The sequence below is a fragment of the Ylistrum balloti genome, unplaced genomic scaffold, assembly GCF_031769215.1.
Source record: "Ylistrum balloti isolate Yb309-2 unplaced genomic scaffold, AGI_CSIRO_Ybal_v1 Utg371072, whole genome shotgun sequence".
NCBI classification, from domain to species: Eukaryota; Metazoa; Mollusca; class Bivalvia; order Pectinida; family Pectinidae; genus Ylistrum; species Ylistrum balloti.
In genome coordinates, this window is record NW_026782592.1 from 302,804 (window position 1) to 316,746 (window position 13,943).

The 13,943-nt window shown below is 35.9% G+C and overlaps 1 protein-coding gene across 1 annotated transcript in view; it reads left to right on the plus strand.

Moving 5' to 3' along the window:
• Positions 1-2,743: 2,743 nt before the first annotated feature.
• Positions 2,744-13,943, plus strand: part of LOC132560523 (methylmalonyl-CoA mutase, mitochondrial-like) — a 38,555-nt gene continuing 27,355 nt past the window's right edge. Inside the window, exons 1-11 of the mRNA XM_060225191.1 lie at positions 2,744-2,862; positions 3,948-4,079; positions 4,666-4,797; positions 5,868-5,974; positions 7,441-7,624; positions 8,089-8,223; positions 8,639-8,756; positions 9,123-9,202; positions 12,054-12,185; positions 12,718-12,978; positions 13,417-13,659. Of these exons, the coding sequence (XP_060081174.1) occupies positions 2,791-2,862; positions 3,948-4,079; positions 4,666-4,797; positions 5,868-5,974; positions 7,441-7,624; positions 8,089-8,223; positions 8,639-8,756; positions 9,123-9,202; positions 12,054-12,185; positions 12,718-12,978; positions 13,417-13,659 (1,596 nt within the window). The 5' untranslated portion in view covers positions 2,744-2,790. The remainder of the gene's footprint in view (positions 2,863-3,947; positions 4,080-4,665; positions 4,798-5,867; positions 5,975-7,440; positions 7,625-8,088; positions 8,224-8,638; positions 8,757-9,122; positions 9,203-12,053; positions 12,186-12,717; positions 12,979-13,416; positions 13,660-13,943) is intronic.

Consider the following 13,943-nt stretch of genomic DNA (forward strand, 5'->3'; position numbering starts at 1 on the left):
CACATATTTATATAGGAATACGTACAAATGTGTGTGCAATTGACTACATCCTCTTTAAAGTGGGATATGGAATACATTTCGAATGAGAAAATGTTCTGTATAACTATGCACAGTACAACAATTGTCATTACGGCCATTACCTAAGGATCACTTCGTCCGATAGTTATTGACACGGAACAGGTTATACAAATTATTTATAGAAATATGGATATTGGCCGAGAAAGAATTGAAAAAAACAGATCAAACACACAACAAAGCAATTAGCCGTGACTTATACGTAATCACTGGCTGGGAGTACCACCTAGTTTCATGGCGGTTGGCCTGTACAGCAAGACATCTCAGTTGCAGTTACCATTGTCATCCATGGTGGAAGAATTCAAGGTAGCCAAGTGTAGATTGGTTATGACACTGAAGGACTCCAGAGACATCAAGGTACAGAAAGCTGGAGTGGTCACAAGGACAGGCCGGAAATGGTCAGCTGGTGCTACAGTCAGCAAAGCTGAGAGTACGCTGGAGTTACAAGACATCGTGGGAAACATCTGTGTTGGTAGACGAGGATTGGGAGTCGATCACTTTCAGCAGTGGAGCAAAGCAGAAGGCAAGGAAAAGGAGAGACAGAATTGTGTCTGTGGTGAGATCAGAGGAGGAACAGCAGCGCAAAAGTAGAGCAGTTGAGTTAGGACAGCAAGGATCATGGACGCGGTGGAATCTTCCTGAAAGCAAGATTACATGGACAGACTTGTGGAAAATGGAACCTCTCAGGATATCCTTCATGCTCAGGTCTGTGTATGACACACTGCCATCTCCATGCAATTTGTGCAGGTGGGGCCTTCTGGAAGATCTAGCTTGTTCCTTGTGCGGTGGAAGAGGTACACTTGCACATATCCTATCAGGCTGTAGAGTAGCCCTCCAGCAGGGACAGTACAGATGGTGTCATGACCAGGTTCTAGCTGCCCTAGCAGATATTCTGGAAAAGGAGCGGCGTCAGAAGAGGTCACTGATAGAACCTCATAAACCTCACATACACTTTGTGAGAGCTGGAGAGAAGGGACCACCAACTGCTACTGCATATCGTGTGAATGTACTCAGCTAAGCACCATCCTGGGAAATGAGAGTGGACCTCAACAAGCGTCTCGTCTTTCCTGATGTAGTGCATACCAATCTGAGACCAGACATTGTGATATGGTCGCAACAGCGCCAGAAGGTCATCTTGGTGGAGCTGACAGTTTCATGGGAAGAAGGGTGTGATGAGGCACATGAGAAGAAAGCTGGCAAATACCAAGAGCTAGCAGAGCAGTGCAGACAAAAGGGATGGAACACATGGCTATTTCCAGTAGAGGTCGGTTCTAGAGGATTCCCTACACAGTCAGTATGGAAGATGTTCCAGAAATTGGGACTGACAGGAGCAAAGAGGAAAGCAGCTATTATGACCTTGGCTGAAATAGCTGAGAGAGCATCATGCTGGCTATGGTGTAGACGAGATGAGCCAAACTGGAGCCCAGACAACAGCAAGCAGTGATTTATCACCACCGCTGACCCGCCAACCAGAGGACGTCGTGGAATAGGGGTCGAAACGGCCGATGATGGTTGGAATCCATCTGACGATGTTGACAACAGAAGGTTCCAGAGCTCCATGTCATCAGTGCCTAACCGAAGCAGCGGTTGGGTTACCATTAGTAGAGAAATCTATAAACTCACAAATAAAATAGGGGATGAATTCCATTATATATTTAAATACCAAAATCCAGAACTGGTACAGTACAGAATTTTTTATATTCTCCCTCGATATCGCAACATACCAAATTGTATTAATTTCTACAACTGGATGAACTGTTCAAGCTCCAGTACATTGCACAACCTATGTAAATTTCTTACTATTCTTAAAGATAAACTTAACCCTCCTGGGTAACCTGTTGTGCATTGTATAGAATGGGTAGGCTATCTATACATTACTGTATAATCACATGTTGTACCTTCTTAACACTTATGTATTAAGTTATGAGAATAAAGAACTGATCTGATCTGATTAATAACTATATATAAACAACAGTCCGTCTTAATGACTCATCGATACACGTACAATAATGCCGTGTTTACCTGTTCAGCGTTGGGACTGTGAACTGTAGTTATGTGTCATTTTCACATAAAAAAATGACACAACTAATGTTTAATTCAAGTTTGTCAAAGTTATATCAACGAGTTGTGAAAGTTGCTGTACTTTGGATAGTCAGAGACATACATTTGGATATTTATACATATTATCGCTTTTATTAAACATTGGAATTGTCAAAATAATCGTTTTATTAAAAATTTGGCAAAACTATGAAGGAGGTTCATGTGTGAGTTTCAACAAAGAAATGACGCAACTTAATTTCATCTCAAATTTTAAATATATATATTTGTAACAAGGAAATGTTCATTTTTTCTGAGCAGAGGCATACACTTTCCCAATATACATGTATACACTGTCTGTTTTGGGTAATGACGTCACGGATACGGTGATGGAGGCATATCACCAGATATTTATCATTATGTGTTTTCATAACATTCGCAGATTTATTATAATCATTATTTCAGATTAACAGTTGCATTATTTTATATACCCTTGCATCGAGTTTTAGAATATATATTCCCGCTTACGGTTTGTCTTAATAACAGAGACAATAATACCATGTCCGGAAACATTTCATCCGTCTTCGTACTTTGATTTTACTTTTTGCCTTATACTAAACTTGTCCTATATGGAGTCGGCGCCGTACACGAAAACAGACAATTCACATTTCTCTTGAGATGGCGCATAAGTTGATTAAGTCGTCGGGATTTTTTCGTTCATGGGTTCATCGAAATAGTTTTTCAACCAAGGTAAAAGACTGTCAACAACTCAAAGTCTCCATATCTGGGGTTTTAAATGAATTCACGACTGTTGTATTCCGGAATGCTATATTGAAAAGTTCATCAACATTCGTGAGTTTATCGAAAAAAATGCATAGTTGCTGAACAATATTATATAAATATTATGATGTTAACTGCAGTGTCGTGCCATTGCTTGACATGTGATGTACATTGAATAGCTTATCGTGTGAAATGGGAGCATTTAGGAGTGCTTCCTTTCTACTGATAAACATGCCCATGTATTTTTGTAGTTTACAATGCAATCATAACAGTTTATCAAAACATAGATTCTGGTTTTTAAAACATGTTTTTGTCAATATAAAAACAATTAATTATTATTTACTCTAACTGTGATAAGTAGAGAACAGTGTGTTTCCGTTAATACTAGAATAATGCTACAGGTAAGTTTTTACCTGAGAAATGCCTATTTTCCCAAAACAAGCCTTACGTAATTAGTACCTTTTGTTCTCCCCCTGTAACAACATTACCTGTGACCTATACTTAACATAGGATATGTTGGCTGAGTGGGAAGACACAGTGTAGCAGACCTGAAACCTATCGCAAAAATTGAATGGTTTTAGAAAATACTGGGCAATGCACTTCATTTTGTTGAATGACAATTGTATCGATTGTAAATATGCAACTCAAGAAAAAAAAAAAGACAGTAAATAGACAAAACACATTCTTTAACGTTGGTTTATAAGAAGCTGTACTGTAGTACTGATCCAGGAGGAAGTTAAACATATCCTTGGCACACTAGTTTCAGACCCCTTAAGAACCATTTTACACAATGCCAATGATTTGTCACGAAAAAAATACATAAATGAATTCAAATATGTCTATGTTATAAAATTTATTTTAAAAAAAACACAAACAATGAAGCACCAGTATTCGACCTCAAATTTGCTCACATCAGATAGCAAATAGTGACCCAGACATACATATGTATTACATAAAATCATCATTTGAACAGAAAAGACGATCTGATGACAGAAAAAAAAAAATCAAAATATAATGATGGATATCTGTGTTGATGTGTGCACCTTTCTTAACAGAAGTCAAATGTACCACTAACTTGGTGTAGATGCCTCCATAAACAACCTCTAGACCAAGTGTGGGCGGAGAAAGCAAAGAAGGAAATCAAAGGCAAGGACCCAAATGAAACCTTGACATGGAGGACACCAGAGGTACAATGTACACACAATCACATAGCTTATATTACCCACGTATCCTTGTTTAATGATATCTTTTACAATGATGTTTGTAATTGTAAAACATCAAATGTCTACACTGTAAGTGAAACATTGGCGTTTTTTTTTTTATTTATCCCTGGATAACAACTTTCTCAATTAAATCTTCTTAGTTTGCCATTGACTGCAAAATATGACTCCTAATATATTTTTGAAGATAGAAAAGTTTCATTCTATTGCAGTAATCAATTTACAATTAATTCTTTAGAGTTCCTTTTCAACTTCACGCTAAAAAGAATTGGTCTTGCAAATTTAAGTATTTCCAGAAATTCTCTTGAGTCCCATCAAAATTCTACAATTACAGGACTCAGGACTCTCCTGAAGATTGATTACTGTGTTGTTAGTTATTGAGAGCATGCGTAGAAAGTTCTACGAAATCTTATGTTGTAATTACCTGAAAGTCAAGTAATAATACACCATACCGTATCAATGCAGTGTGATGTATTTTCCCCTTTGTATTAATTAGACTTCATATTTAATTGGTAGAAGGTCGTTTACCCATGTTTAATTTTACTTTTCTCAGGGAATAAATATAAAACCAGTCTATACAAAAGATGATATGGTAGGTGTGGAGAAGGAGATTCCTGGGGAATACCCCTACACCAGAGGACCATACAGTACTATGTATACTTTCCGTCCATGGACAATCCGCCAGGTCAGTTAATAAATTCCGTTTGTATGAGATCATAAGGTACAATTATGTTTAAATCTTTTCTTATAATTTCTTCTTGATACCAAAAGGTTGTGGGTGCTGATATTGGACCTACATTGAATAGTATGCTAGGATGAAGAGCTACCAAATTTGTTCAAATGAATGACCTTGACCCACTTTCAAAATGGAAGGAGTTAAATGTGTTCAAATTTACAAATAACCCTTCAAAAAATACAGTGTAAATACGGTCCCAAACAGCAATATCTTTTAAATCATTAAAGGACAAGTTTTGCTTTAGCAATCCTCAGTATGGATTTTTTATAGATTGTAATTACTTCCTCTTCCAAGATATAGTGGCATTGAAGTATTTTCAGTGAAATAGTAAGACTGGTTTATATTAAATATAACATCACATCATCATATTAGAGGGTGACATGTAAATAGATTCAGAAGTGATAATATATATATCAGCACTTAAATATAACCTGTTGGGGAAAGTTGGATTTTTTACATAGATCTGGCCTCAGTTGCTCAAAGCTTAATGCAAGTTAAGCAGTGGTTCAAGAAAAAACCAATTCTTGCAGTTGAAAAATCAAGAATGTTAAAGACAAAATAATGACCAAAACATATCAATCTAGCCTATTTCAACAAATCTACTGCTATGACATAATTTTCTCTAACTACATGTTACCTCTACCCGCAGCCTTTAGACAACAGTTACTAACAGTAAATGGCATTGATGAATAAGTTAATTGTGTGATAGATCTGTCTCTGGTTGATATGCTTTATTAAACTTTGTCATGTCACATTTGATGACATCAGTCAGATAATAAGCAAATAGAATAGTAGTTCTTATCGAACAGCCAATGATATTGAAGTGTGATGATATGATGACTACACAGTCACCTTCGTCAGATTTTTGTTTTCTGATGAAGGTGACTGCATTCATCAAAACATCACACTCTAATCTTCTACTGATTGTGTTATAAGGACTTCTATTCTGTTGACATTACCAACCTGAAGAAAATGTTTCAAAATAACTGATAATATGTTGTAATAATTTGACCTTACAGTATGCTGGATTCAGTACGGTGCACGAGAGCAACAAGTTTTACAAAGATAACATTGCTGCAGGGCAGCAGGGGCTCAGTGTTGCCTTTGATCTGGCTACACACAGAGGGTAGGTTACCTCTCTATATAGACCATTTTATATAGAGCTGTGGTATGTGATCTCTTATGAATAGTAATCTCCTGTTTATTCAAATCACCCTACATCCTTAGTCCGTCATACATTCATGCATCCATTCCTCTGTAAACCATTTTTAATATCGCTATTTCTTGAAAAGTACTGGATGGATCTCTCTCAAATTTCTTTTGTAGGTTTCCTTTTATTCCTAGTTATGACCATATAATTCTTGGACTGATCAGAAAAGCAAAATGGCCAAAAGGTGGCCATCTTGTATTTTGACTTTGCAAGTTTGTTATCGCTATTTCTTGAGAAGTACTGGATGGATCTTTCTAAACTTTCATGTATAGGTTCCTCTTGGCCCTAGTTGTGCCTGTCTGATTTTAGGATTGATAAAAAAATAAAATGGCCAATAGACAGCCATCTTGAATTTAGCCTAGTAAAGATTGTTATCCCTATTTCTTAAGAACTACTGTATGGATTTCTCTGAAATTTCATGCTTGCTCCCTTTGGTCTCTACTTGTGCCTGTTTGATTTTGGAACTGATCAGAAAAAACAAAATGGCTTTCAGCTGACCATTTTGGATTTGGCAAATAAGATTATCGTTGGTATTTCTGCAAAGGAATGTTCTTTAATTAACTCCTGTCTATGACAATCTGTCTATAAGAACCTTTTATATTGATACAGGCTATCTCTTGTCGTTAGTGGTATGGTGATATATCTATACTGATCTGTCTATAGCAATATCCTGTCATGATCTGCTGTCTGTAAAGATCTCCTGTCTGTAATAATCTCTTGTCTGTAATAATCTCTTGTCTATAATGATAACCTGTCTATAAAGATCTCCTGTCTGTAATAATCTCTTGTCTGTAATAATCTCTTGTCAATAACAATTACCTGTCTATAAAGATCTCCTGTCTGTAATAATCTCTTGTCTATAATGATAACCTGTCTAAAAAGATCTCCTGTCTATAATGATCTATCAATAATGATCTCCTGTCTATATTGATATCCTGTCTATAATGATCACCTGTCTATAATGATCTCCTGTTTGTAATAATCTCTTGTCTATAATGATCACCTGTCTATAATGATCACCTGTCTGTAATGATCTCCTATCACTGAATACCTGCCTACATTTTCAAGCCTTCAGATTCAGAGAAAATATACTTAGCTATGTCAGTTGGCTTGATTTTACATGAAATGGATTTTTCAAAAAACTGCTATTTACAGCAAATAAGAAATGTGAAATATCTGAAATGGTCGGGTATAATGGTAAATAAATTATACAAACCACCTGTTTATAAAGTTTGTAAAATAAAATCAGTATTTATCATCATGATTGATCTGGTACATTGAAATACATTGTTTGTATAAATGAAAAGTACATGGGTACTTCCAAGCCATTGCCATAGAAAGCTGTATGGTTTATGCTTAACAGTTAAATTTGATAACTGCAGTTATGACTCGGATAACATACGTGTACGAGGAGATGTTGGAATGGCAGGAGTAGCTATTGACACCGTTGAGGATACCAATATCCTGTTCAGTGGAATCCCTCTTAACAAAATCTCCACCTCCATGACAATGAATGGAGCTGTCCTGCCTGTGATGGCTATGTATGTGGTGTCAGCTGAGGAACAGGTTAGTGAAATTATTCTAAATCTATTAGCATGTAATGCTGCATGATAGGAGTAGATATAATGTTTCCACTTCATAATTGAGTCACGATAAGAACATAGATAAAAGTGATTTGAATTTAATTGTCAAAATAATGAGTTTTCAATCATTTTATTTTGGTAAAAATCTATGAATATATCTTGTTTATTTTGTGTACTGCAGGATGGAACATTCACAAATTTCCTATGTAGAATCCATGTGGGATCTATTGTTCATGATGTGACAAGGTCATGATATGGCAGTTATAACGTTAATCATCAATAAAATAAAGTGAATTGGCAACATTGATCTTACTGAATGCTTTTTCATGATGCAATACTTGGAGGAAGGAATATCAAATGATGTTATGTATTGTAATATAAACTAATTTTAATGAAACTGATAAAATCACGCATATCAAAAGCCTGTGTTTTGTCCTGTTGATATAGGGTGTTAAGCAATCAGATCTATCAGGAACAATACAGAATGATATCCTGAAGGAGTTCATGGTTAGGAATACCTACATCTTTCCACCAGAACCCTCCATGAAGGTCATCGGAGACATTTTCCAGTACACTTCTAAGGTTAGAAGTTCTTTAATTTCCAATAAGATAAAATATTTCACTTTATAGCATAATTAGGATTTATATAAAATTTTACACATCCATGCACTGTACATGTACATCTTCTGTATGTGTAAAATATGAAGAATATACATTTTGACATATAGAATTGCTATAATATTCAAATGTTATTGTAGACAAATGAAATTCACAGGAAGTACGGCTTCAGTGCAGTATTTACAAATCAGATGCTGTCTATTGTCTTTAGATGTTACATGAACATGTCAAAGTTCAAAATTTATTAATTCAAAATATAAATACAATTGTATATATATTTAAACTAGATGACTATACTACTTTCTGTCTTTAAAATATGCCTATGCTTCTTTATATAATATGAATGATTGATTAATATTTGTTCTGCATCTTTCTCCAGCACATGCCAAAGTTTAATTCCATATCCATATCAGGCTATCACATGCAAGAAGCTGGTGCTGATGCTGTGTTAGAGCTTGCTTTTACATTGGCTGATGGCCTTCAATACATACAAACAGGTAAGCCCTGATCAAAGTTGGAAAACAGATAAAATTACTTCTCTGTTGGGGAGTCATGATCATCTGTATTTTGTTATGTACAATATTAGACTCGACTCAACTTTACAAATGACTTATTGACTCATAAATATTTTTTAGAAGAAAGCCTACTTTTGAATACTTAATGATTGTTTATATTTGTTAATGATAAACATGAAATCATATCCAGTAACGATTCCACCAATGAAAATAAACTTTGATTCTGTACAATTAAAGAAACGTTTGTGAGACTTTAGTCAGGAATGTATATTGAGAATAGATGGCCAAAGATCACCTCCCAGGTTCTGGGCTGTTCGCCACCTTAATGCACTGTCTTGATGCTTACAGGGTTGGACAGCGGTCTGGACATTGACAAATTTGCTCCAAGATTGTCATTCTTTTGGGGAATAGGAATGAATTTCTATATGGTAAATGTCATTTAAATTCAATTTTATACAAACTTATTCAATACATATCTGTGTGGAAGAAATCACATTTTGTTAGAATTTTTAATGCGAACGTTCACTTACTCCTGCTACATCTCATACATCATGGTCTCTTCTAGAGGGTAAACAATTTATACATCATGGTCTCTACTAGAAGGTTAGTGACTTATACACCATGGTCTCTTCTAGAAGGTTAGTGACCTATACACCATGGTCTCTTCTAGAAGGTTAGTGACTTATACACCATGGTCTCTTCTAGAAGGTTAGTGACCTATACACCATGGTCTCTTCTAGAAGGTTAGTGACTTATACACCATGGTCTCTTCTAGAAGGTTAGTGACCTATACACCATGGTCTAGAAGGTTAGTGACTTATACACCATGGTCTCTTCTAGAAGGTTAGTGACCTATACACCATGGTCTCTTCTAGAAGGTTAGTGACTTATACACCATGGTCTCTTCTAGAAGGTTAGTGACCTATACACCATGGTCTCTTATAGAAGGTTAGTGACTTATACACCATGGTCTCTTCTAGAAGGTTAGTGACCTATACACCATGGTCTCTTCTAGAAGGTTAGTGACTTATACACCATGTCTCTTCTAGAAGGTTAGTGAACTATACACCATGGTCTCTTCTAGAAGGTTAGTGACTTATACACCATGGTCTCTTCTAGAAGGTTAGTGACCTATACACCATGGTCTCTTCTAGAAGGTTAGTGACTTATACACCATGGTCTCTTCTAGAAGGTTAGTGACCTATACACCATGGTCTCTTCTAGAAGGTTAGTGACCTATACACCATGGTCTCTTCTAGAAGGTTAGTGACTTATACGTCATGGTCTCTACTAGAAGGTTAGTGACTTATACATAATGGTCTCTACTAGAAGGTTAGTAACTTATACATCATGGTCTACATCATGGTCTCTTCTAGAAGGTTAGTGACTTATACACCATGGTCTCTTCTAGAAGGTTAGTAACCTATACATCATGGTCTCTTCTAGAAGGTTAGTAACTTATACATCATGGTCTCTACTAGAAGGTTAGTAACTTATAAATCATGGTCTCTACTAGAAGGTTAGTAACTAGAAGGTTAGTGACTATCATGGTCTCTTCTAGAAGGTTAGTAACTCTAGAAGGTTAATCATGGTCTCTTCTAGAAGGTTAGTAACTTATACATCATGGTCTCTACTAGAAGGTTAGTAACTTATACATCATGGTCTCTTCTAGAAGGTTAGTAACCTATACATCATGGTCTCTTCTAGAAGGTTAGTAACTTATACACCATGGTCTCTTCTAGAAGGTTAGGGACTTATACACCATGGTCTCTACTAGAAGGTTAGTAACCTATACATCATGGTCTCTTCTAGAAGGTTAGTAACCTATACATCATGGTCTCTTCTAGAAGGTTAGTAACTTATACATCATGGTATACATCATGGTCTCTTCTAGAAGGTTAGTAACCTATACATCATGGTCTCTTCTAGAAGGTAAGTAACTTATACATCATGGTCTCTTCTAGAAGGTTAGTGACTTATACATCATGGTCTCTACTAGAAGGTTAGTAACTTATTCTAGAAGGTTATTAACTTATACATCATGGTCTCTTCTAGAAGGTTAGTGACCTATACATCATGGTCTCTTCTAGAAGGTTAGTGACTTATACACCATGGTCTCTACTAGAAGGTTAGTAACTTATACATATACACCATGGTCTCTTCTAGAAGGTTAGTAACTTATACATCATGGTCTCTACTAGAAGGTTAGTAACCTATACACCATGGTCTCTTCTAGAAGGTTAGTGACTTATACATCATGGTCTCTTCTAGAAGGTTAGTAACCTATACACCATGGTCTCTTCTAGAATGTAAGTAACTTATACATCATGGTCTCTACTAGAAGGTTAGTAACCTATACACCATGGTCTCTTCTAGAAGGTTAGTAACCTATACACCATGGTCTGTTCTAGAAGGTTAGCAACTTATACATCATGGTCTCTTCTAGAAGGTTAGTAACTTATACACCATGGTCTCTTCTAGAATGTAAGTAACTTATACATCATGGTCTCTTCTAGAAGGTTAGTAACTTATACACCATGGTCTCTTCTAGAAGGTTAGTGACTTATACGTCATGTTCTATACTAGAAGGTTAGGGACTTATACACCATGGTCTCTACTAGAAGGTTAGGGACTTATACACCATGGTCTCTACTAGAAGGTTAGTGACTTATACACCATGGTCTCTACTAGAAGGTTAGGGACTTATACACCATGGTCTCTACTAGAAGGTTAGTGACTTATACACCATGGTCTCTTCTAGAAGGTTAGTGACTTATACATCATGGTCTCTACTAGAAGTTTAGGGACTTATACATCATGGTCTCTTCTAGAAGGTTATAACTTATACATCATGGCCTCTACTAGAAGGTTAGTGACGTATACATCATGGTCTCTACTAGAAGGTTAGTAACTTATACATCATGGCCTCTACTAGAAGGTTAGTAACTTATACATCATGGCCTCTACTAGAAGGTTAGTAACTTATACACCATGGTCTCTTCTAGAAGGTTAGTAACTTATACATCATGGTCTCTACTAGAAGGTTAGTAACTTATACATCATGGTCTCTACTAGAAGGTTAGTGACTTATACACCATGGTCTCTACTAGAAGGTAAGTAACTTATACACCATGGTCTCATAGAATCTTTATCAACTGTGACTCATGGAAGCTTCTTACATGTCATTCTCTAATTAGATTAAGTCCTATTTAATGAAATGTCTTTGTTACAGTTTTTACAGTATTTAATTTGATGAATTATATACTTCTTGTGTTTAAGGAAATAGCTAAAATGAGGGCAGCAAGAAGACTTTGGGCACATCTGGTGGAGAAAAAATTCCAGCCCAAGAACCCCAAATCAATGGTACTGAGGGCACACAGTCAGACATCTGGCTGGTCACTCACAGAACAGGTACTAATATAACAATGATAATTTATTTGGTACAAATTTTCCCGACTTTGAAATGTGACAAAGAAATTTCAACCCTGCAGGTAAATGATGGTATAAGGATAAAAATTGATGTTTTGCATATAGATTTGGTTAGAATCGATTTGCTCTTTTCATATTTAGAGAAATTTCTTAAGGGAAAAAGAGCATTCAAAGTAACTTCTTTGTATAGATTAAGTGTCTGGTGATCTATACAAATATCTATAACTTCTCTGATATAAAGAGGGAAAAGTTTGTCAATAGTGATATAGTTTACAGAACATCAATCACAGCAGAGGGTACTAATTGGACTTTTATTTAGATTTAGAACAGTTGTTCTGAGAACATAGTCCAATACAGATGCACTTGTTCTACTGTGATTAACAGTTGTAAGATATATATATATATATACATGTATTTGCTCAAAATTGCCAATTCAAGTTGATAAGGATAAAAGCCTGTTCTTGTAAGCACCAGTTTTCATGATTATTCAGTAATTCATATTTACTATCAACAGGATCCCTACAATAATATCATGCGAACTGTCATTGAGGCTATGGCTGCTGTCTTCGGAGGAACACAGTCTTTACATTCAAATTCATTTGATGAAGCCCTTGGTCTGCCAACACCTTTCAGTGCTCGCATTGCTCGTAACACACAGATCATCCTACAGGAGGAGTCGGGCATCCCAAATGTTGCTGATCCCTGGGGAGGTTCTTACATGATGGAAAATCTCACAGCTGACATGTATGATGCTGCGTTAAAGGTCATCACAGAGGTCAGTTCAGGACATTCAGCATTTGTCTATTTATCTAATTGATGAATGATTTACATACAGGTTTTATCACTTTCGACATTTGTATGTTAGATTTATTGAAAATTAATTCAGAATTCAAAGTTCCATAATGAAATAAATTCGATGAAATTCTCATTTGAATATTTTTTAATGGCATGTTTTCTTAGCTTTTAGCGGCATTTTACTGAGATTTTAATTAGGTTTTTTCCGAGATTGAGAAGATGGGTGTTAGTACTGATCAGGTGTGTCTTGTTTGAAAAGATAGAGCGGGTCTTGAAACACATTGTAGCATGAAATGGATAGTTTCGTGTCTTCGGAAATGTTGAAATAATTTAAATACTCATGTGTATATTTTTTAATGGCATGTTTTCTAAGATTTTCATGGCATTTTACCTAGAGTTTAATCGTCTTTTTTTCTAGATTGAGGAGATGGGTGGTATGGCAAAAGCTGTGGCTTCTGGAATGCCTAAACTGAAGATAGAGGAATGTGCTGCGAAGCGACAGGCAAGAATTGACAGTGTCCAGGAAGTGATTGTAGGAGTCAACAAACACCGACTGGCCAAAGAGGAACATGTAGAGGTCAGGTCAATTGACAACAATCAAGTCCGTACAGAACAGTTAGAGCGACTCGCTGCTGTCAAGGCATCCCGTGACCAGGCTAAAGTATGACTACTTTATAGTTCTATATGCTGATGGAAAAATGTAATATGTAATTCATTTAATATTTAGTATAAATGTATTTACATGATATTATTATCCCTTTAGAACTTTTGATGTGTGTTGTAATGTTTATACATTCATGCAGTTAGCTTTTTAAATCACCAAATACTTGTGAATGAGTACTCTGAGAAATCATATTCAACTTCTAGTCTGTCATGTTTAGTATAAACATTCTCATCCAATTTGAGATTTTCTGGGGAAAGAAATGAGATTTGTTTTTATCTATA